Consider the following 22,180-nt stretch of genomic DNA (forward strand, 5'->3'; position numbering starts at 1 on the left):
CATTTTTCCATAATTTTTTCATAGTGCAGTGCATGGAGTTGTGTGGTGTCATTTTGCGAGTTGATGTTTTCATTGCTACCATTTTGAGGACTGTAGGGCCTTTGATCACCTATATTTACCAAAATAGCAAAAAGTGCCATTTTTGATTTTGGGTGACATTTTCGGTTACAGGCTTAAACAGAACAGTTATATTTTGATTGGACATTTTGGGACCCTGCAATACCCATCTAACAAGTTAGATTTTTACCAATTATATTTTTAACCCTAGGTTGTCTGATTGGCAATATATGGAGATTTTGCACATTATTACAATGTGCAAATTGCACATTGTAATAGATAGCATAAAACATGACAGCCTCGGGCAACCCGAGGCAGTTATGGCAACAGATCACAACTCTCCACTGTCATCACGGGGAGATATGATCCGAGCCAAAGTGAGCCCATGCGCCAGCAACAATCAAAGGGCTAGCACTGCTTGCAGGTGTTAGCTGCGTTGTGCAGCAAACAACCGGCGAGTATGAAGAGGGCTTAGCCCTTTGATAGGAAGTGTATGTTTAATTCCAGTGCATACAAATCTATCAGTGGTCTCGTGATGGACACAGAGGTGCACAAATGGTCATCACATTAGGCTGCATTCACACACACACACGTATGGGGGACATATATATGTCCCCCATACAGTTATATGGGCTCACGACCCTGCACTGATAAAAGCAGGTTGTCACTTGAGCCAGAAAATAGGAAATGCCTTGAAATATACATGGCAGCAGGGTCTCTTTCAGAACATGATTATTAAAAAGGGAAACACACAGTGCTTATAGCATGGTTTTTATTGAACACTAAACTCAGCACACGGCTGGCAAGTTCTTGACAAGACGGGATATGATCATTCCCTTTACCACACCACAAGCTACACGGCGGCCAACAGACGACACACAAAAGGACACTCTTACAGCACACTGTGGCATGGGACACTAGGAGAGGAGTGAGCACAAATAGCACTAAAATGTTTTCCCATGGAGTGCAGCACTTCTAATAATTTGCTATTACTAGAGGGGGTGTAACCAGCAGCAGAACAGTGCCATGTACACACGCAGTAATGCCTCTGTCCCATACAAAGAAAAGGGCTGACTGGAGCTGCCAATGTGTACTTTTATAATAGGCAAACCGTTCTAAGTGCAGAAAAAGGAGGGGGGTGAGATCAGCTGGAATACTGTAACATCTAAGGAACTGGGACAACTCTCATGGTGTTTGTGAAGCCAGAACCTGGCTTCCAGCCAGTTAGTACAATAACGACATCACCAGTCTTGAAGAAACCACGGGCTTTACCTACAAAAAAAAAAAAAAAAAAATAATTATGACTATTATAAACATCTTGTCACAAACTGCACCTGTCCAACAAAGCCTTCCACCACATTTCTTGTATTTTTTGGGTGAAGTAGTCTGTCTAAATGAGCCCATTCTTTGGGGTCTCTTTGGAGTGATGTCCCCTTCTGCTTCAAATGACAAATACTTATCTCCTTGATTTTCCAGACAAATGACTGGATGCAACATGGAATATAAGTGTTACATCAATAGCATGTGAATGGTTAATCATTTCTCCTTGCATTGTATTGAATTCCAAAATAAAATATATGCTAATATACCAGGTTAATATAAAATATATTAAGGTTTGGTTCACTCTTAAATTTTGCATACCAAGTAGGTGATATCCAGTTAAATTTTACCTTTGAATCTAGTGTATAGGTTGGTTTATCAGTTAACAATTTTGAGGGGAATTATGCATGTCCATCATATGCCATTCATGTAAAATGTTTCCCCACCCCCATTAACCCCTTAACGCTGAAGCCACTTTTCACCTTCCTGACACGGCCCATTCTTTCAAATCTGCCCTGTGTCATTACAAGTGGTTATAACTTTGAAACGCTTTAACATATCCAAGTGATTTTAAAATTGTTTTCTCGTGACACATCGTACTTCATGTTAGTTGAAAAATTTTGGTGGTATGTTTTACATTTATTTATGGGAAAATCAGATATTTGGTGAAAATTTGGAAAAATTCTCGATTTTTAAACTTCAGAATGTTCTACTTTTTCCATACAGTCATAACAGCAAAAATACTTAATAACCAACATTCACCGAATGTCTTCTTTATGTGGACATGGTTTTTTATGCATACTCATTTTTGTAGGATATTATGGGGCTTTGAACGTCAGGTGCAATTTTTCACATTTTCATAAATAATGCAAAATCCGGCTATTGAGGGACCTGCTCAGGTTTGAAGTCACTTTGAGAGACCTAAATAAAAGTAAACCGCATAAATTACCCCATTATAGAAACTACGCCCCTCAATGTATGTAAAACAACTTTTATGAAGTTTGTTAACCCTTTAATTGTTTTACAGGGGTTAAAACAAAATCGGATGCAATTTTGAAAGTGAAATTTTTACTAAATGCATGTGTTTTTCAAAAAAAATGCACAAATTTTCAGTGGATAAAATACCAAAACGCTTCACAAAATTTGATATCCAATCCCTCCCGCATATAACAATACCCCATATGTGTGGTAACCTGCTGTATGGGCACACGCCAGGGCATCGAAGGGAAGCTGCGCCATTCAGAGCAGATTATGCATTGTCCCTTTTTATTGGCTATACAATCTTTATTTTTTGGGCAATTTGGATATAAGGGCTTATTTATTATCTTTATTCTACAGATCACTACGATTACGGTGATACCTCATTTATATAGTTTTTCATTTTTACAATTTTACTGTATAAAAACGAATATAGAGGAAATCTCATTTGTTTTTGCATCGCCATCTTTTCGGAGACGTAACTTTAATAGTTTGATTGAAAACAACAACTCAACACGTAAAAAATAAGCCCTAAACTAGCTGTCAGTGGTACCATTTTGGCGCACATAACTTTTTTTGATCACTTTTTAGAACATTTTTTTGCAGAGATTATGAAAAATGTACATTTTTGGCATGTTTTTCGGGTTTTGTTTTTACGGCGTTCACTGAGTGGGTCCAATAATGTTTCAGAGTTATTGTATGGATTGTTATCGATGCGACAATAACAAATGTGCGGTTTTTTGGCGATTTTGTGTTTCTCACTTTATTGCATGTGTATAGGGAATATTTCTGTGTTTAACTTTTTTTATTAACTTTTACAGGTTAGCTTGAACAAGCGATCCACTGTTCGATTCACTTTAAATGCCCCAACAGCGCGACCGTGGCGTGTTAGGGGTTAACACCCGCGATCGGAGAAATCTCCGATCGCGGGTGTTAGAGGCAGGTGTCGGCTATAACATATAGCCGACACCCGCAGCTTCTGGCCCTGGCTCCGTTCAGGAGCCGGGGCCAGAAGTTTGACGTAATAGTACTGCATTTTGCGGGAACGCACCTCCCGCGATGCAGTACTATTACGTCAAATGTCGGGAAGGGGTTGAAACAGAGGTCACAACAGATTTTTGAGGTCAACTATCCAAATGGCTCATTTTTCTTTATTATGGGATATACATAATCTTAATACACCAGTCATGTTAAAAAAAGCCACATAATAGTGCATGGTCTGTATGCCTTGTTCCCATCTGCAGCACAACCACTTACCAATCTCCATAGCACAGTGGACCCTACAATCCACATCTTCTGCCCAAGCCTGATTTATTGGCTCTTTGTATAGTACAGGAAAGATGCCACGATACAGATGTGCTTGCCGTGCAGTTTGTCCATTACGGGTCACAGCTATAATTGGAGCACGAGGACGATACCGAGATACCAGGTGTGCAGACCTGCAAATAGAAAGCGTCAATTTTTTCCCCAAGGTACTTGGCTTATACACAGTAGATTTGTTCATTAAAGTAACAATATCTCAGCCATCTATGTATGTAGCACAACATCAATATCCATTTTGGGGCTGATTTTCCACACTTTTACATTGGGAGTAAAAATACAAAGGAATAGTGTGCGGCTCTGTAAGAAAGATCTGCAGACAGACACCAAGTTCCTCCCTGTGGCAGAGAATACATCCAAAACTCCAGACAGCATACCGCAGATCACTACATCTAAGGGGGAGAACAACAAATCTTGTTTTTTGCAACTGTTCACTCAAACTACTATAGACCCTAATATGCAATATGTATCCACAAGGAAAAGCCCATTTCTATGATCTGACCAAGAAGGTCAAGTGCTATAAATAAGCATAGAAAAGGTCAGAGTGAAAAGGCCACAGGAGAAAATGTCACCGGAAACAGGAGAAGCTACTTCAGCTGTCTGAACTACTACATAGGAAATAAAAAATGCTATGCTCTTACCTCCATGACTAATCTAAATAGAATGTGCAAGCATGACTGTCATACTTTTACCTACAACTTTGCTATGGACAATCTTTTCTGAATCTGAACTTACACTTTGCCTGGTTCTATACCTTATAACTTGATAGTTTCATCTCATGTTCCCAATGCTTTTGTTCTCAGGGAGAAAAGCCAATGCCTGAGATGACTGCCAGTAGTTTTGTCCCTGCCCCCATTTTAGGGAACATGTCCAGCCTAGTAATGATCAAGAGCAGGGAACTGCCAGAAATGCATAGACCATCATGCTTGTAACTCATGGCTGTTTTAAAGATGTGAAGAATACAGAATTCAGGCTTATTTAAACAAGCTGGAAATATTCTTATTTCTCTTGGATAACCTAGCTGAACCAGGTTCAAGTGTTCCACCAACAGAAATATAAAGGGGTTGGCTAGCAATAAGCTATGGCAACTTCCCATATCGCAAACAGTCATTAACAACATGTATTGTATATAGATATATTGCAGATATTACATTTATGGTAAAATAGGATGAGTCCTAATTAGTAGGTTTCTATTTCATATAGATTTGCCCATTCAATATATCTTCCTTCCAATTTTCATGGCAAATTCCCTATAAAGAGTAACAATCATTGCATACAAAACAAAAATACACATTATGCAAATTAAAAGTTACCTCTAGCCCATTGACCTCCTGGGGAACAGTATGCAATATCCCAGGTTCCCACCCCACTCCTACCTGCCAGATTTGGTGAGGACGATGATTGCTCCACTAGAGCATTTGAATGATGCCTCCACTGCTCCAACAGCAGTCGCTTCTGTTGGGTCTTGGGTCAGCGGTGATAAACGTCTCAACTCTTCAAACAGCTGTCTGTGGTAAACGGCCGCCTCCGCCTCACGAGCGATCTAACAGTAGTTGGATGGGGGATCCACAATTGCCAAGAACAGGCAATGAGGGGGGAGTGGGTGTCAAATAAGCAGAGGGGGAAGGGAAAGAGGATGGGATGGGGAAACATTCACATCGGTCATTCTTGAGATTTTTTTTCCTTCAAAACAGAACCTACTACACCTGACCGCATTCGGACATCAGCCACACAATTGACCTGCTTTACCTATGGATTGGAACAGCGCAAGGGGGTCGCAGCATTAAAGCAAAAAGGGTAGCGCCACCAGTGAGCCCTACCTGCCAGACTCTGTCAGAACTATGAGTGCTCTTGCTAAACATTTAAAAGATGCCCCCACTGCGCCTACTGCCATCGCTTCCGCAGGGTGGCTGGAGCTAATGGTTAAACGGGAAAGTTCCTCGAAGAGTTGGCGGTGGAAAATAGCTGCCTCGGCCTCCAGAGCAATCTGTGAGCCGGATGGGAGAAGGAAAAGGAGAGGAAAGAAAGATACAAACCAAAGAAAGAAAATGAAGCAGAGTGATTCTCTGCACTTAAACTAGATTCAAAAGTCACAAGGTTAGAGTGGAAGAAAAGGAAACACTAGGGTTAAAGAATAAAAGAAAAACTAGGAAAGTATGAATCAGAAAAAGGGACAGAGCAATGGTAATAAAGGTCAGTCATCAGGCTGTTGTATCTTGTACAATGCACGTCATCACATGCTACATCTAATACACAAAAGGTTGCTTTGCATTTGAACTTTTTGTCCTTTAAAAAAATCGTCCAAACACATAAGAGTGAGGCTACATTCACACGATATATGCCCGCTGTACTATAGGAATATACAGCGCAGTATTCCGTAGAAAGATAGGACATGTCCTATCTTGCTACGGAACGGTACGGTGCCGTGAGGCTATAGAAGTGTATGGGGGACCTATATACGTTGGCCGTATATACATCCCCCATACGTTCGTGAATGTAGCCTAAAACAGTATTTACAGCTTAACGACTGTTCATTCAATGATTATACAACTATCGGGAGCAAACATACATTTTTGTCACCGCCTTGTCCAAAGCCCCTCCCACAAAGGCTAATCTTGTGGGAAAAGGTTGATGGCACACGGCAGATGCATTAAGGTATGTCTGCACCCTTAACCTGCTTGTGCCTATAGAGTATGACCAACATGGGAGCGTATCAGCAGTTGTCTAATCAAAGATGGCAAGCAGACGGCAATGCCACTTACACTTTCTGTTAACTAAAGTAGTTTTTGGTGCAGAAAACTTGGATACTAAAGGTGTAGTTAATCTACTTATTGACAATACTTCACAAAATTCCTTTATAAAAAGAGTGTGTGGTATTTTTAGATAAAGATCAAAATCCGGGAACAGAAGTAAATTGTTAACCCTCCTAATTGGAGATGTACTGTTGAACATGAAAAACAAAATTGTGTTCTCCCCTGAAAGCATCCTTAGACTACCTGCACATGGACTTGTGTTGTTCTAGGGCTGCAAATAAACACATCCATGGTCTACTGCAATTTGCAACATGAGTTTCAGCACAGTCAGAGTTGTATTTCGCAAAAAAACTGTTCATGTATCTTCCAAATGTCAGGGTTTTTTTTTTTGTAAAAATGAGAAGGCTTTCAAATTAAAAAAAAAAAGTCACTTAAAGAGTCACATGATTGTGTACCTATAAACTGATCATCATATATGGAGGTCACATGGATAACACCATGGATTTTTTTGCAATGCTATAGACTTGTATTGGAAGACAAAAAAAACAAAAAAACAAAACACACACCTGCTCTGAGATTGGAAAACGATCTGAAAATCCAAGTTCACGGCACACCTACTGTTTATGACAATGTTAATACTCTAATGTATTATTTCATTTGGATATATTCCCTATAATCTAAAAAAAGCTACAGAATTTGATTTTTAATATTGTATGTGCAAAGAGCCATTGAAATTAATGTTTGAGTGTGCCAACACTTTGTTTTGTATGTTGTATTCACCTCATGAGAAAGGTTTGTTTTGTGATGTGCAGGCTAGTGCGAGACTTACACAGATTAGTCCTCAGTACACCATGCAGCACACGGCCACATTTCTCCAGCACAGCAAATATAGAAAAATAAAATAAGAGGAGTCAGGAGAGGTATGGTGGACGATTGTGTGCAAGACAAATGAAGCATGTACCGGGCATGTCATGTGCATGCAGGGGGTTGATAAAAAAAAAAAAAAAAAAAAACATTTCTGGTCCTGAAAGTTTTATCTGAAAAATGTCCACTTTTTACAAGAGGACGGTGTGGCACAAGATATCCAGTGGTAAAATATTCAGTACATGCAGGTCTTCAGTCACATCTGTCATGTGACTATATATAATAGAGGTGGGGGGGTGGGGGTACATTTGGGTAGCTTTAGGAGGTCTGATGCTAATAGCAAATCACCTCATGGCCACTTTCGTATACTGGTCAATATGGATTGAGTACACTTATTGTTCATGAGGCTTCCCTATTACTTGATCTGTGATATAGCAAACTGAATTATGCAAGTAAAAAAAAAAAAAAAAAAATTAAAGAACATTATGTATAATAAAACAAGGAAAATTTTTGTACTTAATTTAATTCCAATAATAGACATCGGAAAGGAAGAAAGCAAAAGTGTATGCACAGTGATGCATGGGTAACGTGGCTGGTTGTCTCCATCAGCACTCTCCCACAGTGACTAGATAAACATGCCTGAAGGGTCACTTCAGTGCCAGCCAAGTCAGTCGTACCCATCACCAAGAATGCAGAAGGGGGAGGGGAGGTAGGTGACATCCCAGCTGATCTGTGCCAATACATAACCGTACTGTAAGGGCATGAAGTTTCTGGTGCAACAGCTTTAAATTAGGTCATAGGAGAAAGACAGTGAAGAGAGACGAGAGGGAATAAAAGGCGTGTACAAGTTGCCAGCGCTTTTAGCCATCTAAATACTAACTACGCAAATGCATATAGCAAGCAGAGTAGAGCGGCACATGCCAAACCAACCACACACATACATACAGGATAGAAACATAAAACATTTATACTATTGTATAAGTGTACACAATATGTATGCAATGTTATTTCTAGTTCCAAATACACGCACATTGTAGATACATACATAGATATTTGCACACAAAATTCTGCATTTTATAGGAATGTGCGTGTGTTCGTGTTGTTTGTCTGGTATAGTGTACCATAAGTAAAGAATACTCACAGCATGCTGCATGCGCACGGCCTCCAGTGGGTAGTCTCCCTTAGCAGTTTCCCCAGAAAGCATGATACAGTCTGCCCCATCCAATACTGCATTGGCAACATCACTGCCTTCAGCACGAGTTGGACGAGGCTTCTTGATCATGCTCTCCAGCATCTGCAAAAAAAAAAAAAAAAAAAAAAATCACATAAGAGCCAGATTATAACAGATTTATACACTGCATAAAACTAAGTAAATATATTCACAGCATTACCTGTGTGGCACAGATGACAGGTTTTCCGGCACGATTGCAGCGACCAATCATCATCTTTTGAGCCAGAAACACTTTTTCTGCTGGGATCTCAATGCCAAGATCTCCACGGGCCACCATGATGCCATCGCTAGCTTCCAATATTTCATCAAATCTAGCAAAAAAAAAAAAAAAAATCCCTGGTCATGTAAAATACTTATCAGTGGGGTGTGGGAAGGGAGACAACATTGCTCAAAATCACATTATTCAGGTCATAAAGTCATAATGGGGGAGATTGATCAGAAGTGTCTGCCATGAGCAACCTAAACAAGTTTTTGCTTTCAACCAATCAGATAAACGGCTGTGGGGAAAATGTAAGCTTAAGATTAATGCAAAGTTCTGATTGCAGAGCAGACACTTCTGATTAATCTCCCCCAGTGTGTAAACCTACCTCCGCACTCCCTCATGGTTCTCTATCTTGCTTATAATTTTGATGTTCTTTCCATTCTCTCCCAAAACTTCTCTAACAGCATGTACATCAGCTGCCTTGCGGATAAAAGATGCAAACACCATGTCTACATTCTGCTCAACTCCAAACTTAAGATCTTGGATGTCCTTGGCTGATACAGCTGGTAAGTCTACTGCAGCTCCTGGCAGGTTGACTCCTTTTTTGCTACCAAGAGATCCTCCATTTTCCACCTCTGTCAAACAATAGTCAGGGCCTAGAAAGGAGGTAAAACAACAATTTCCAACAGCCCAAAACCATACAGTGCTCATTCTCAGATAATCTTTACAGTTTGAGAATATCCTGCATTCATTAGAGATTTAAAGGCAGTATCAAGATTGGGAAACATTTACATGTAAGATAACTCTTAATATTCAAGATGTGGGACAGTACCTCTGAGTTTAAGGACTGAAATTACCACTTATAAATAATTGGTTCATTGGGATGGGGGGGGGGGGGGGGGGGGGAATCATTATGCGGCTCCCTGGGACAGTTCCAAGTCTGTCTTTAGAGCTCCAAGGCCCATCAGATTCATTAAAGAGGATCGGTCACCCTTAAGAAGGGGGAAAAAAAAAAATGCACTAGGAGCTGCTTACTAAAGTAAAGCGCCACCCCATTATTATTAGCTTCCGATAAAGCTAGCAAACACTGCACTCCCATACCCTCAGAACGCCGGACCAAGCTTACAGTGGTCTAGCGTATTCATGAGGGGGCGGTACGAGAAGACTGACTGCCGCAAGAAGCCCTGCTGTCACATGTGGCCTATTGCATGGGAGGGGCGGTCCAGGGAAGAAGCAGCACCTCGGACCACCCGACAATGAACAAGGGTTATAGCTATGGCGTTGCAGTGTCTGGTAGCTTTATCTGAGACTTCCCGATAAAGCTTGCAGTTTAAAATGGGGTAGCACTAGGAGCTGCTTACGTTAGGGTGACAGGTCCTTTTTAAAGTGGTTTTGGCCCTCTAATAAATGTTCTTATGCTATATATGCGTTTGGGATTTTTGTTTCAAAAAGGTGCGAAATGCACCAAAAGTTACAGCACGTACACCAGCAGGGGGCTGGAGTGACTTTGCAACTTTTTTAAAAAGATGCAAGTGATGAATCCGGCATTGCACTAGTTCTATGTTTACGCCAATATAGTGAAGTTGTGGGAATAGTCAGGTGTGACTTGAGAAATGGAAAGTTGCAAAAACCCCCTACGGGACTTTTTTGCGACTCTTATATGCCAAAAAAACTCCAGCAAAACCAATGCTAAATCTCTCCAGTGTTTAGGGATTTTTTTTTTTTTGTTTTAAAGCCACACTCCTCCTCCTCCTCCATCCCCCTTTCAGGGCAATTTCACTAATGTCAGAAAACAAATAAAGATACGCTCCTCCCAATTCACCAAAGTTGAGGACCGATCTCTCAAAGTATACCTTCTTTGAATGCAATGGTTTTACAGATCAGGACACACGCCAGGGGACACGGCTAACAATTGCCATTATTTCAGGGCTTCTACACCAGTTTTCTGCCAACCACCAGCAATTGCTATAATTATCCCCAAATGCCATTTCCTAGGTTGCGTGAAGGTACGCATGCCACACATTTCTACAAGTGGGGCCCGGCGTAGAAATATATATGGACTGCATATACCCAGGCCTCTTGATGTATCTGGTGAAGACAGGGAGGGTGGTTGGAATCTCCCCCTGCTCCTTATAAAGATCTTACAATTAGGAAATACAACATAAACAGATTACAAGTGTCACTTTTTGAGTGTTTATCCAAGGTTGTATTTTTCTAGTTTTGAAGGCAATTAGTTTTTTTTATTTAATGTACCAATACATAAAGCCATAGAATGTGTATTCACCGTTTCTGGCTGTAGATTAGCATCTTAAGAATTCATATAATTTGTTAGAATTGGAATACTGTGGCCAGTGTACACCACAGAAAATCCTACTATAACAAAGTGGTTTGTAAGGTTAAAAAAAAAAAACACAACACATGCTTAAAAAGGCAAGATTACAATTTCCAATGTACTAACCAAGCTCTTTCACAAGCAGGGAGATGAGTCCGTCATCTACATAAATCTTGCTGCCAGGCTGCACTACTTTGACAAGATTCTTGTAGTCGACCCAGAGAGTATTTTCATCACATTTCTCCTGGTAGGCATCATCAAGAGTTACTTTGAGTGTTGCCCCCTTCTTCAGTTCAACCTCTGCGGTGCCACTCTACAGAAAGGAACTCTAGTTAGACAGTTCAAAGCTCCCTCTGTGCTGTTCACTACAGCTTCATGGTTCCGATGCATAAAACACTGAAGATTGTTGTGTAAGATATATCCTAGATGCATACATGGCAAAAAGTCAAATATAAAACTACATCTCGTGTTTTAAGGTTATGCCTCTACATTGGGTACTGAGTACTTACTCCTTTGATAAGTCCAGTGCGAATTTCAGGTCCCTTAGTGTCTAATGCAACAGCCACTGGTCTATACAGGATTGGGTTAGATGCAAAGCTTTCTGTGGCCTCACGCACATTTTTGATGGTTTCTGCATGGTACTGTGAAAAACAAATATCAAAACAATGTAGGGTAAATTTGTTAGATATATAAACGGGGAATCACATTGATGCCAGTTAGAAACAGAAAGCTAGAATATAGTGCTGTGAGATGCTGTGTGCCGACAATGTGCTTAGATTATCAGGGTATTATTTAGCTTCTGAACATTGTCTCAGTATCTGACCCCAAAAAAAGATAGAGACCTTATCTTGCCTGTAGCTTTAGACCAAGTCTCTGGATGTTGCTTGCTATCAGGAAGTGCCTGTGTCTGAGCTAGTCTTGTAATATAGGGGGAAGGGCCCGAGGCAGAAAGCACTGCAGTGTGCAGAGAAGAGAAGCTATTTTGAGAAGAATCTGACCATAGTTAGAAGATTTATAGTCATATACAGGGACAAACAGAATTGTAAACACAAAAATAACAGTGAATTAGACAATGCGTTTTATTATCCCAAGTATATTTAAAGAGTAACTAAGGTTTTTCTTATTTTTCACAAATCAATACCAACTTTGCCTATTATCTTTGTTACCTATATGCAGTATTTTCTTTGCTATTCCCCTTAGATTACCTACAAGCCCTGGAGTCCATAGATTTGTTTATCCGATTTATCAGACGGTTTCATGGGAGGGGAGGAGCTGCTGCTCCCTGCTCACAGGGGACGAAGTTATGTGATAGTGACTGTAGCAGAGCTGGAAGTGTGGATGCAGATGTACCTCACTATTCTTTGTAGGAGACAAGTTCTCCCTGTTCCCCATCAGTACCTCCTTCCCAGTCTTTCTACAGAACTTGTCTCCACCCACTTTACCTCTAGTGAGAACACAAAAAGAAAAAAGCAAGCAGCACACAGTAGGCATCGTTCTGTTTGTTTTCGAAGGTGGAATCAAATATAATAATTTGGTAAAATCACTAACATTACAGTTACACTATTAAATGGGTATTCCCACAAAGACAAGATTCTTAAAGGAATTTGATAACCCAAAGTCGACACACCTGAAGAAATAAAGAAACTATGTAGGCTCAAGCTGCCAACTGGCTTTGTGCACATGGCTTGAACAAATAACCAAACCTTACATGTAAATCTGCCAAAACCAAGTTTCAAAAAAAAAAAAAAGTTTTAAAGCAGCTGTATTAAGCAGCTTATGTTGAGTTTCCAGAAAACATATATAACATAAGTACCAATTACACTCCCCGCAAATATTCTATTTTTACCACAAACAGCTGCAGAGACTAGATTGAATTTCTCCAGTGACCTTCTACTATACTGGCTGAGAGTGGGTTATTGATATACACAACCCTCACCTCATGTGTCCCATGGGAAAAGTTCATACGAGCAACGTTCATTCCAGATCTTATCATTTCTTTCAGCATTTCCACGGAGCGAGATGCTGGGCCTAGAGAAGAGAAAAATATGAAAGTTGTAATAAACTAACAAGCCTTACATTTCTCAGCGTTTTTATATTGGAAATTGAATTAGGATACATAAGCTCTTTTATGTCCTTTTAGAAAATAGTACGGTTTTATATCACAACATCATATTACATAGCAATTTACAGATAATGGGGTTCATACAAACCAAATGAGACCACACAAAACCAAAAGAACAAGAGCCCTGCTCACAAGGCCTTACAGTGTTACTCTGCCCCATTATATTATTCTGGAGAGTCTAATAAAAATTTGAGAACAGAAGGTTAAACTCATGGAGGTGCCACTTCACAGTAGGACTGTATTTAGTTAGTGTTGTCAGAGAATCTAGGAGCATCCCTTTAAAGAATATTAATATCCAGTTGTCAATCTTGATATATTTCAAATTTTTACCCCTACCCGCAACATGACGTAGCTGCCTTGCAATTGCAGCCAAAATCATGATAGCCACAATCCCAGCTATTTGACCTGTCAAGTAGCCTTTAAACTTTAAACCGATATGGTGGCTTTGGTGCCTAAAGGCTACTTGACAGGTACTCACCTGTGTAAATGAGTTCTGCATTTTTGCAAAACGGGCCAAACAGAAAAATCTATATAAAATGGGGAATTGCTGTAATCCTAGACCCAAAGAATATCAAATTTTATTTTTATAGTTCAAGAATTGATGATTTTATTATCCCTCCACCACCAAGAAAGGGTAATAAAATTCAAATTAGCTACAGATGCCCCTAAATGACACACCTCAAAAGCGGATCTCATCCTATAAAAATAAAAATATATAAAACTAAAATATTATAGCCGGTACAATGTGAAAGTGCAAATCTGCTCTCAATGTTGCTCCTTCCATTGTATGCCCAGCCGTGTGCCAATGTAGCAGTATACCATATCACATGGGGTTTCTGTACACTCATGTGAAATTAAGCATCAAATTTGGTGGAGCTTTACATCACTTAATTCATTGTGAATGTTAAATTTTTGGGCCAAAGTGAATGTACTGTCAAAAAAAAAAAAAAAAAAGTTACAATTTCTAAATTGCAACTCCATTTAACCATTGTGAAACATCAAAAGGGTTAACAAACCACTTTAAAGTTGTTTTTCATACATTGAGGTGTATAGTTTCTAAAACGGGGTTATTCTATTATTTGGGCCTCTCAAAGCCCCTCTAAATATAGGTTTTGGCAACTTTCATAAAAATGAAAACCACATCTAAAACCCTAAGCCTCATAACATCCTAGAATAAAAAGAAAAAAACGCCAATATAAATCAGACATTCCAGAAATGTTAGTTATGAAGTTATTTGTATTAATCTCAAAGGAGTAAAGAGTATAAAATCTTACCAATGGTGCAGATGATGCCAGTATTGCGTGCTACTATGGGCTCAGAGTCAATGTCCAGACGGCACATGTGCTCCAAGAAGGTGTCAGCCATTGCAGCATGCAGCTGTTGGGTCTGGATGAAGGCACTACCGGCCTCTGTGGCATGGGATTTCGACATGATGACCTGCACAAAGAAAATGTTAAAGGTTTGTTTCACCAACATAACAGAAGCATTTCTATGATCCATGTGGAATATTTGTGTGGCTCAATGTTAGGATTCTGTTCAATAGAAAAAGAATATGACACTAACTTATACAACACGGAATCAAGTCCATCTGGATTTACTCCACAAATAAAGTACAATTACACTCAAACCATTGTATAATATTGATCACATGCTAATTACTCATTTTGGGGAGGACATCTAGCAAGTGTGTGGGCAGCATTAGTTTCTAAGATCTTAGACTAGACACAATAGGGGGAATTTATCAACATTGGCACTACCTGTGATAGCATGCCAGGTTTACTAAGAGGCTCTTGCCTCTTGAAATATTCAGCCCACAACTGCCAAAATGAAATCTACAGCAGTTCTGGCCCGACATACATTTTTGCTATAACCTGTGCCAGGCTATAGTAGATTTAGCATCTTGACCTTTTTCATGCCTTGTATGTCTAAACCAAATGACATACATCCCAATGTTCAAGGGAATTTGTCAGCAATTTGGCCATACAAAGCAGGAGCCCGTGTTGGGTATTGGCCCTGTGAGAAGAGTTGCAGAATGGTAGCTGGGTTCTGAGCACTTGATTTCGTGAGATCGTATACCACTGCCTCTCCCCTATGAGTCACTGCTGTAATAGGCTTCTCTTTAGATTCTACAGCCATTACTCAAGGGGGAAGGGCTGTGGAGTATTCCAGTTTAGAGATCACACATCAGTCTACCATAGTGGTCAAATCACAGTTCTGCTGCTACTAACACACAAAAAGGTATGGTTATACAGAGCTCCTCTTCCTTTAAAATGTTAACACTCTTGAAAAGAACATGAACTTGAGGTAAAAACAAGTTTTTTTGCACGTTTATCTCAATTCTCCAGGCTAAGAGCTCATTCACATGGCTGTCTGCAGGGACGTACATGCTGCCGCAAATTTGCGGCCGCATGTACATCCCCATAAACCGCAATAGCGGCGCGGTGCAGATACGGCCAATCCCGGCCGCACACCGCAAAAAGATAGAGCTTGCTCTATCTTTCGGCGTGTGTGCGGCCGTGCGCCGCTATTCTCTATGGAGGGAGGAGGGGTCACCACCTCCTCCTCTCCAGCACACGGCAGTATGCCCGCAAGGCGTGTGAATGAACCCTAATAGTCATTCTATCAAGCTATAGTTTTACAACAGAAGTTAACACCCTGCCCTGACTTTGAAAGACCTCAATTGCTTTGGGGAAAAAAAAAAAAAAAATTCCTGTGCTTGTACCTTTCAGAAATAGAACCAAAGTTAAGCCATGGCGGTCAAACAGGGCTAAAGGGAGGTGGTGAGCAGAACAATGTACTCACTATTCCTCCTCATACATCTCTCCAAGTTGCCACACAGTAAATAACCTTCCAAAAACCAGTGTAGTAAAAACTCAAAATGCCACGCATATACAAAGATGCCTTCATAGAAGTCACATTGCTCCAAGTAAGGCAGAAGGAAAATGCCACCCACAAGCAGAGTGTCTGCAACTACAGCAGCGCATTATAAAATGCTCTATTCCCAAATTCTTTACAAGCCTGAAGACATGCTTGCTCCTACCAGATGGGGGAGTATAACAGATACAGCTCTTCTTACACCGGACTGACTCACTCTGCCAGCATCTTCCATCAGGCTTTTTCACTGCCTTTTAGTAGGGCAAGTCATCATGAAATCCCTCCCTCCGCCTGGAAACCCCAGACAGTACGTGCAGTTGCACACGAGCACGTCACATGCAGAGAATCAGACACGACCACTCAGTCCTACAGTTTTATTCGTGACACTCATACAGAGGAAAATCCATAGTATAAGCTCTCACGCAAAGCAATGTACACAGAGATTTACTATAACACCACTCTGATGCTCAGATCACATGCCACTACATCAGGAAATGCAAGTGTCCAGTGCCAATAAAGGCTATACAACAGGCTGTCACCCATCTTACATAGGCATATTGTACTTCTCTGGAGCAAGTTATTTTAACAATTCAGATACGCAACTAAAACCTAAACAGACAGAAAAGAGGTTTCTGGTAAATTCCAACGCACAAGTCATTCATTGCAGGGGAGATCCCGTTAGCCACATCATTTACAACAGAATTTTCTAAAGGATATTACTCAGCTATTCCATTATATTGCTGCACACAGGAAGTCAATGACTAAGCAATGAGGATGTAAAGAACATAGTTACAAAATATAGCAAGGAAAAAAAAAAAAAAATAGTATAAGAAATAGTTTAAAAGTACAGGCAGTCCTCAACTTAAAGGGGTTTGCCCATGAAAGAAAGTGCCCAAATTATAACCCCTAGTGATGTTCACACAAAGATAATGTTTAACCCCCTTACTTTAAAATTTCTCAGTTTTAGCTCCCATCACTCATTCATGGTCAGTGTAAGATCCTGAGTGTGGACAGGGGCATCTCTAAGCAGACATTATGATCCCAGTGTGCTAACAATGTGGTTACATTCACAGGGTCCAGGTTTATATACACTTTCACTTCTGAACATTCTACTATTATGTGAGAGGGGAAAAGAGATGACAGATCAGAGATGATGAGATGCATATAACACAATGTCATTGTGCCAACTCATATATAACAAACTGTCAGCTCTGCTAAATGCTCTCTTTCCTCCGAAAAGGATCTTATCTGTAGCTTGTAGAGCAAGTCTGTGCACAGTGCTTGCTGGCAGGAAGTGTCAGAGTTTGTGTTCATCTTGTAATGGAGGGGGGGGGGGGGGGGAGAGATCACAACCAGCAGAAGCTAATTATAAGAAGAATCTGTCCTGCCTGACCATAAAACAAACAAAAAAAAAAGCAGAAGATTTTACGGTCGGATCGCAGGACAACTGAAGTTGTATTCACCAGGACTATGGGACAGGTTGGAATTATATCTGAAATGCTGTATTTCTGCTAATAACAGTGAATGTGATTTTGTTATCCTGAGTACATTTAAGAATCTTGTCTTAATGGAAATACCACTAAGGAGATCAGACTTACAGACGGCCCTCTCTACCCACTGACCTCTGGATGCTTTCGTTCCAGGCTGCAATGATCAGCTGTAAGGAATCGGTCAAAGTTATTAATAGTTCTTGTTCCCTTGACAGCACAAAATTTTCAAAATCCGATTGTCACGGATACAAAAAAAAAAAAAAAAAAATTGTCTGAAGCTACATTTCACCCATCCTGTATGTAACCCAGGAACTGATTGTTCAAGGTTTATAGAAAAGGTATTACCTATAGATTGAATCCCTCAAAGGCAACATAATCAAATAAGCACATCATATACAGGCGGTCCCCTACTTAAGGACACCCAACTTACAGATGACCCCTAGCTAAAGACTGACCTCTCTGATCTCTGTGACCTCTGAGTGCTTTAGTATAGTCACAGACTACAATGATCACCTGTAAAGAGTCTAATAAAGCTAATCCCATTAGAGCAAAAATTGTCACTGGGGCAAAAAATATTTTTGTCTGGATCTACAATTAAAAAAATACCGTTTTGACTTGCATACAAGTTCAACTTAAGAATAAACCTATGGAACCTATTACTATAGATAAGGATTGGGCCTCCTGACACACAAAAAAGCAAGCCCTAGGTCAGACAAAAGATGATGTCAATGTTCATCTTGACAACCTCATAATATGTTACTACACTGCAACTAATGAAGTCAAATTTCTACTTGCACATTACCTTGAATTACTGCAGAAATCCAGCGAAGATCAACATCAGTGACATGCGACCACATACCCTATGCAACATGGTTAAGGGCAATCTCACAGTCTGATCAACAGCCAAGTGAAACTACCCTTTAAGTGACTTATTGCATATGGTCATATCAATTATATTGTCAGCACTGCTTATTAGTGAGAAAACAGGAACTCCTTGCATTACATATTGATATGAAGCAAGGAATCCCATCCCTAGTAGCGATAAATGGACCATGGCAATGCTAAGTAGCAAGGGGAATCAAATTGCCAAGTTACAAATAAGGGATCATGTTCCTCTGCTTTTGCACCAACTCAGAGGGGATTGGTCATGAATAGCTTCTTAACTTAAAGGTGTTTCCTAACAAAATAAAATCCTTATAAATGGGGGTTCTATACAGAACCACTTAAATTAACAGTTTTTTTCCTACTCGGCCACTGCACTAACTTCCTAAATGTCAACACCAAAAATAAAAAAAACCAACACACTTAGAAGAGGACTACTCAAAGTACACTGGATAATCATTTTCTCCTAACCTTCCCTTTGGTGTCGCAACACACCATGGCAGTCCACTGGAAAGGTGGAAATCCATCCCAGCTGCAGAGAAATTGTCACTTAAAGATATAGCAGAAAACCTGGCCTGCAAGGCCCCACCCGTTAAAAGCAAACTCAAAATTAAATTAAGTTCATGCCATGGCTATTCCATTATGGAATAGTATAACAGGAATAAATGGGATGCATCTCTGGCCCGGTGAATTTCTAGAGCCCCGATTTGAACGAACTGGGGATCTAGTTCAGGGTTTAATTACAAATACTAGTTATTGGCATAAATAATAGTACATACACCAGGCCATGGAAGGTCCCATTAAGCACTGCCTACATTAATTTTTATATATCCCAAAAAGATGTTATTTTATACACAAGAAATTGGGGCCATTAATACATTTACTTATATATGTATGACAGCTTTCCCAATGGTCTTCCTGTGCTGTAAAAGGTTTAGATTGGTAATTTTTTGTAAGGATGCCACAAACCTACAGATTGTGTTATAATAAGGACAGATCTTTGTGATCACTATATAATTGTGCAATATGTTCTAGGACAGGATCTACAGATTTTCTCACAATCCTATAAATCGCAATACATGCATCGAACATCTGCAGATCTAGGTCAGTGTCTGGCCTGTACAGAAAAGTCATTATCTATCCACTGCACAAATGACCTTGACAGGTTCACAGTGCATCACCCTGAAGGATGCTTTATTTAGACACACCATAGATATCCTTGTTACAGTACACCGCAGCCTCCCGTATAGAGCTGGAGCATACACATTGGCCATGCTCCTTGTACCATGACATAGAAGAGTCATTTACTTGTGCTATTCTTATCTGCCATTGTCTTACACTTGGAAGGAGATTGTTGTACTAAACAATACAAGGTAAAAAAAACACAGCATTGTGCACCCAATGTTTCTTTTCCTTAGGTTGTACTTCTTATGAGTAAGATTCTCTCATTGCTTCGCCTGCAGATCCTATATAACTGATATTTATTATTAACCAAGATAGATTAAAGGCCACATAAACAACTAATGCCAACAGCTTGCATCTCCGATCCCTTCTACAAGTCTCAATCTGTCCTCCGATAATGTCAGTTATTAAAGTGGCGGGGCTGCTGAGATGTGTTATATGTGCAGTGAGAGGATCAAAATGGATATAAAAAGGAGTCTATGATTGAGAAAGAGACTCAAAGGCTTCACTGCAGCTACAGAGGCATGCTCAAGCAAGTAATAGATGGGTGTCCTATTAGGGCAGTACAAAAGCTATGAAGAATAAGATACAAAGCTATACCCTGTGTATCATGACATTTATAGCAAAGCATAGGATTTGCTGCAAAGTAATGTTAAGCCAATCAGAACACACATCGCAGCTCTGAAACAGTTTAAAAAAAAAAAAAATAGAAGCTAAACTCCAATTGGCTGTCACTGGATACTGGCACTGAACCACCAGTGGCTTACTTTCCATATTCAATGAGCTGACAATACAATGAACCCCAGGCCTGAGGGCACCCCTAATACTAGACACACCCCCTGCATCTCCATGGTGACAGCTGATGCAGCACTTTTAGAAGGAGAAGCCATCTTTTTATTCTCACTGTAAGGAATAAAAGTTTATGGCTATGGTGCAGCATATACTAAGACGTGTTCCTGCGGATAACGGTCTCATAGTCTTCACACACTGCGTCATATAGAAACAAATGCAGATAACACGCTGATGGCCGCAGTCCTGACCTTCCCGGAGATTACCCCCTGCAGAACTAGCGGTAATGCGCTTATTACCTGGATGACCTGGGTGTGTCAGAACAGCTACACCTAGCTCCGTTCTCCTCGCTCTCCAACGTCAGTGTGTCAGTAGCCGGCAGCTTCCCAGAAGCAAGGTGATCCCTGCAGTGCCGAAGCACTGTCCACACCTGCCGCACAGATCATTGCGCCTTCTTTTACCCTTCCGTGATTTTCATTCCGTTTATCCTACAGGGAAATCTCAGCTGGAATTTTTTTCCATTCCTTCTTTTAACAGTGAATTTATATCCGACATCTACTATATAATAAGAAAATAATCGACCGGGAACTATTTTTCACGGCGGAATGAGCGCGGTTTAGGATCTACAAAAGATGACGCATTTTCTTCGCTAACCAATCGGACAACGGTAAGGTAGCAGCTGCCGAGTGCGTGCTCGGGAGGGCGAGATGCGCATGCGTAGCACACTCCGCCGCATCACTCGGCTCTAGTACAGGGAAGAGTGCAGCTGTGTGATTTGTAAGGCACGAAGGCTACCAGCCAGGCCGGTTTACCTGCAGGGCAATACAATAACATGTATAAAGTCATGTAAATTAGTACGCCTCAGCTGGTGCCCAAACGTCAATTTTGATGTACCTGGGGTCATATAATAGAAAATTGCCAACTCCTGTCACATATACAGAATATATCACTTTGAAGTTCCAGGTAGTCTATAGAAAATAGGTGTCCTGAATGCTGAGCGTGCCTCTGAGGGTCCTGGCACCCTCTCCTGGCCAATAGAGCAGAGCATTGTCAATCAGGAGTGGCTGGCGAGACAAGGGAATAGTGACATCCCTCGTGCATCTCTGCTTATTTGTATATAAAATTGAAGTTTTCTTTATTTTTAGGCTGGGTCCACACAATGTGCTTGCGTTGTATTTCAAAATGCAATACAAAGAGAGGCATAACAAGACCCCAGTGGGCTCCGATGCAAACTTAGAATCTGGCCCCCCATTTACCTAAACCCCTGCTGCCATGCCCACCCTGAAAATAATACTTCAGAATAACATATATCATATATAGATTCCACAGACATTTGCACACATACACCATATATGCATAACTAACATATATAAACATAGCACCATGTATACTTTACACAGGGACGGTGTTAGGGGCCGGCAAACTGGACATATGTCCAGAGCTCCCAGTTCTAAAGGGGCCCCTCCATGTGGAATTTTGGGGGCAGAGGATGTATTGCTCCTTTAATACCCCTTGGTTGAATATTTGGGTAAAGATGCTTATCATCTATCTGTCTAGTTATCTATCTTCTATAATTTGTCTATTTCCTGTCTATATATCTGTCTCACCATTTATCTATCTATAAATCTATATCATGTTTCATATTTATCTTCTATCATCAATCTACCCATCATCTGTCTTATTTCCTATAACATTCTCCCACTGTCCCATATTACAGATACTTACCTTACTACTGTGTGTAACTACAAAGTGTTTATTTATTATTGTGCAGGGATAAAGGAGCC

At 40.4% G+C, this 22,180-nt stretch overlaps 1 protein-coding gene across 2 annotated transcripts; it reads right to left on the bottom strand.

Annotated features, from left to right (window-relative positions):
• Nucleotides 1–815: 815 nt before the first annotated feature.
• On the bottom strand, nucleotides 816–20,863 carry PKM (pyruvate kinase M1/2). Of its 2 annotated transcripts, XM_072147803.1 has the most exons (11): nucleotides 20,696–20,863; nucleotides 14,454–14,616; nucleotides 12,994–13,085; nucleotides 11,567–11,698; nucleotides 11,184–11,370; nucleotides 9,111–9,381; nucleotides 8,684–8,834; nucleotides 8,434–8,586; nucleotides 5,052–5,218; nucleotides 3,613–3,794; nucleotides 816–1,329 (listed from the first exon to the last, which is right to left on the bottom strand). In XM_072147803.1, exons 2-11 carry the CDS (start codon nucleotides 14,608–14,610, stop codon nucleotides 1,223–1,225), a joined length of 1,599 nt encoding a protein of 532 aa, XP_072003904.1. In that variant the 5' UTR covers nucleotides 14,611–14,616; nucleotides 20,696–20,863; the 3' UTR covers nucleotides 816–1,222. The 2 variants fall into 2 exon arrangements, with proteins under 2 accessions (XP_072003904.1, XP_072003903.1); XM_072147802.1 differs by lacking the exons at nucleotides 5,052–5,218; nucleotides 20,696–20,863 and adding an exon at nucleotides 5,496–5,662.
• Between the last annotated feature and the right edge of the window lie 1,317 nt (nucleotides 20,864–22,180).

Source organism: Engystomops pustulosus, chromosome 4 (assembly GCF_040894005.1).
Source record: "Engystomops pustulosus chromosome 4, aEngPut4.maternal, whole genome shotgun sequence".
Classification (NCBI taxonomy): domain Eukaryota; kingdom Metazoa; phylum Chordata; class Amphibia; order Anura; family Leptodactylidae; genus Engystomops; species Engystomops pustulosus.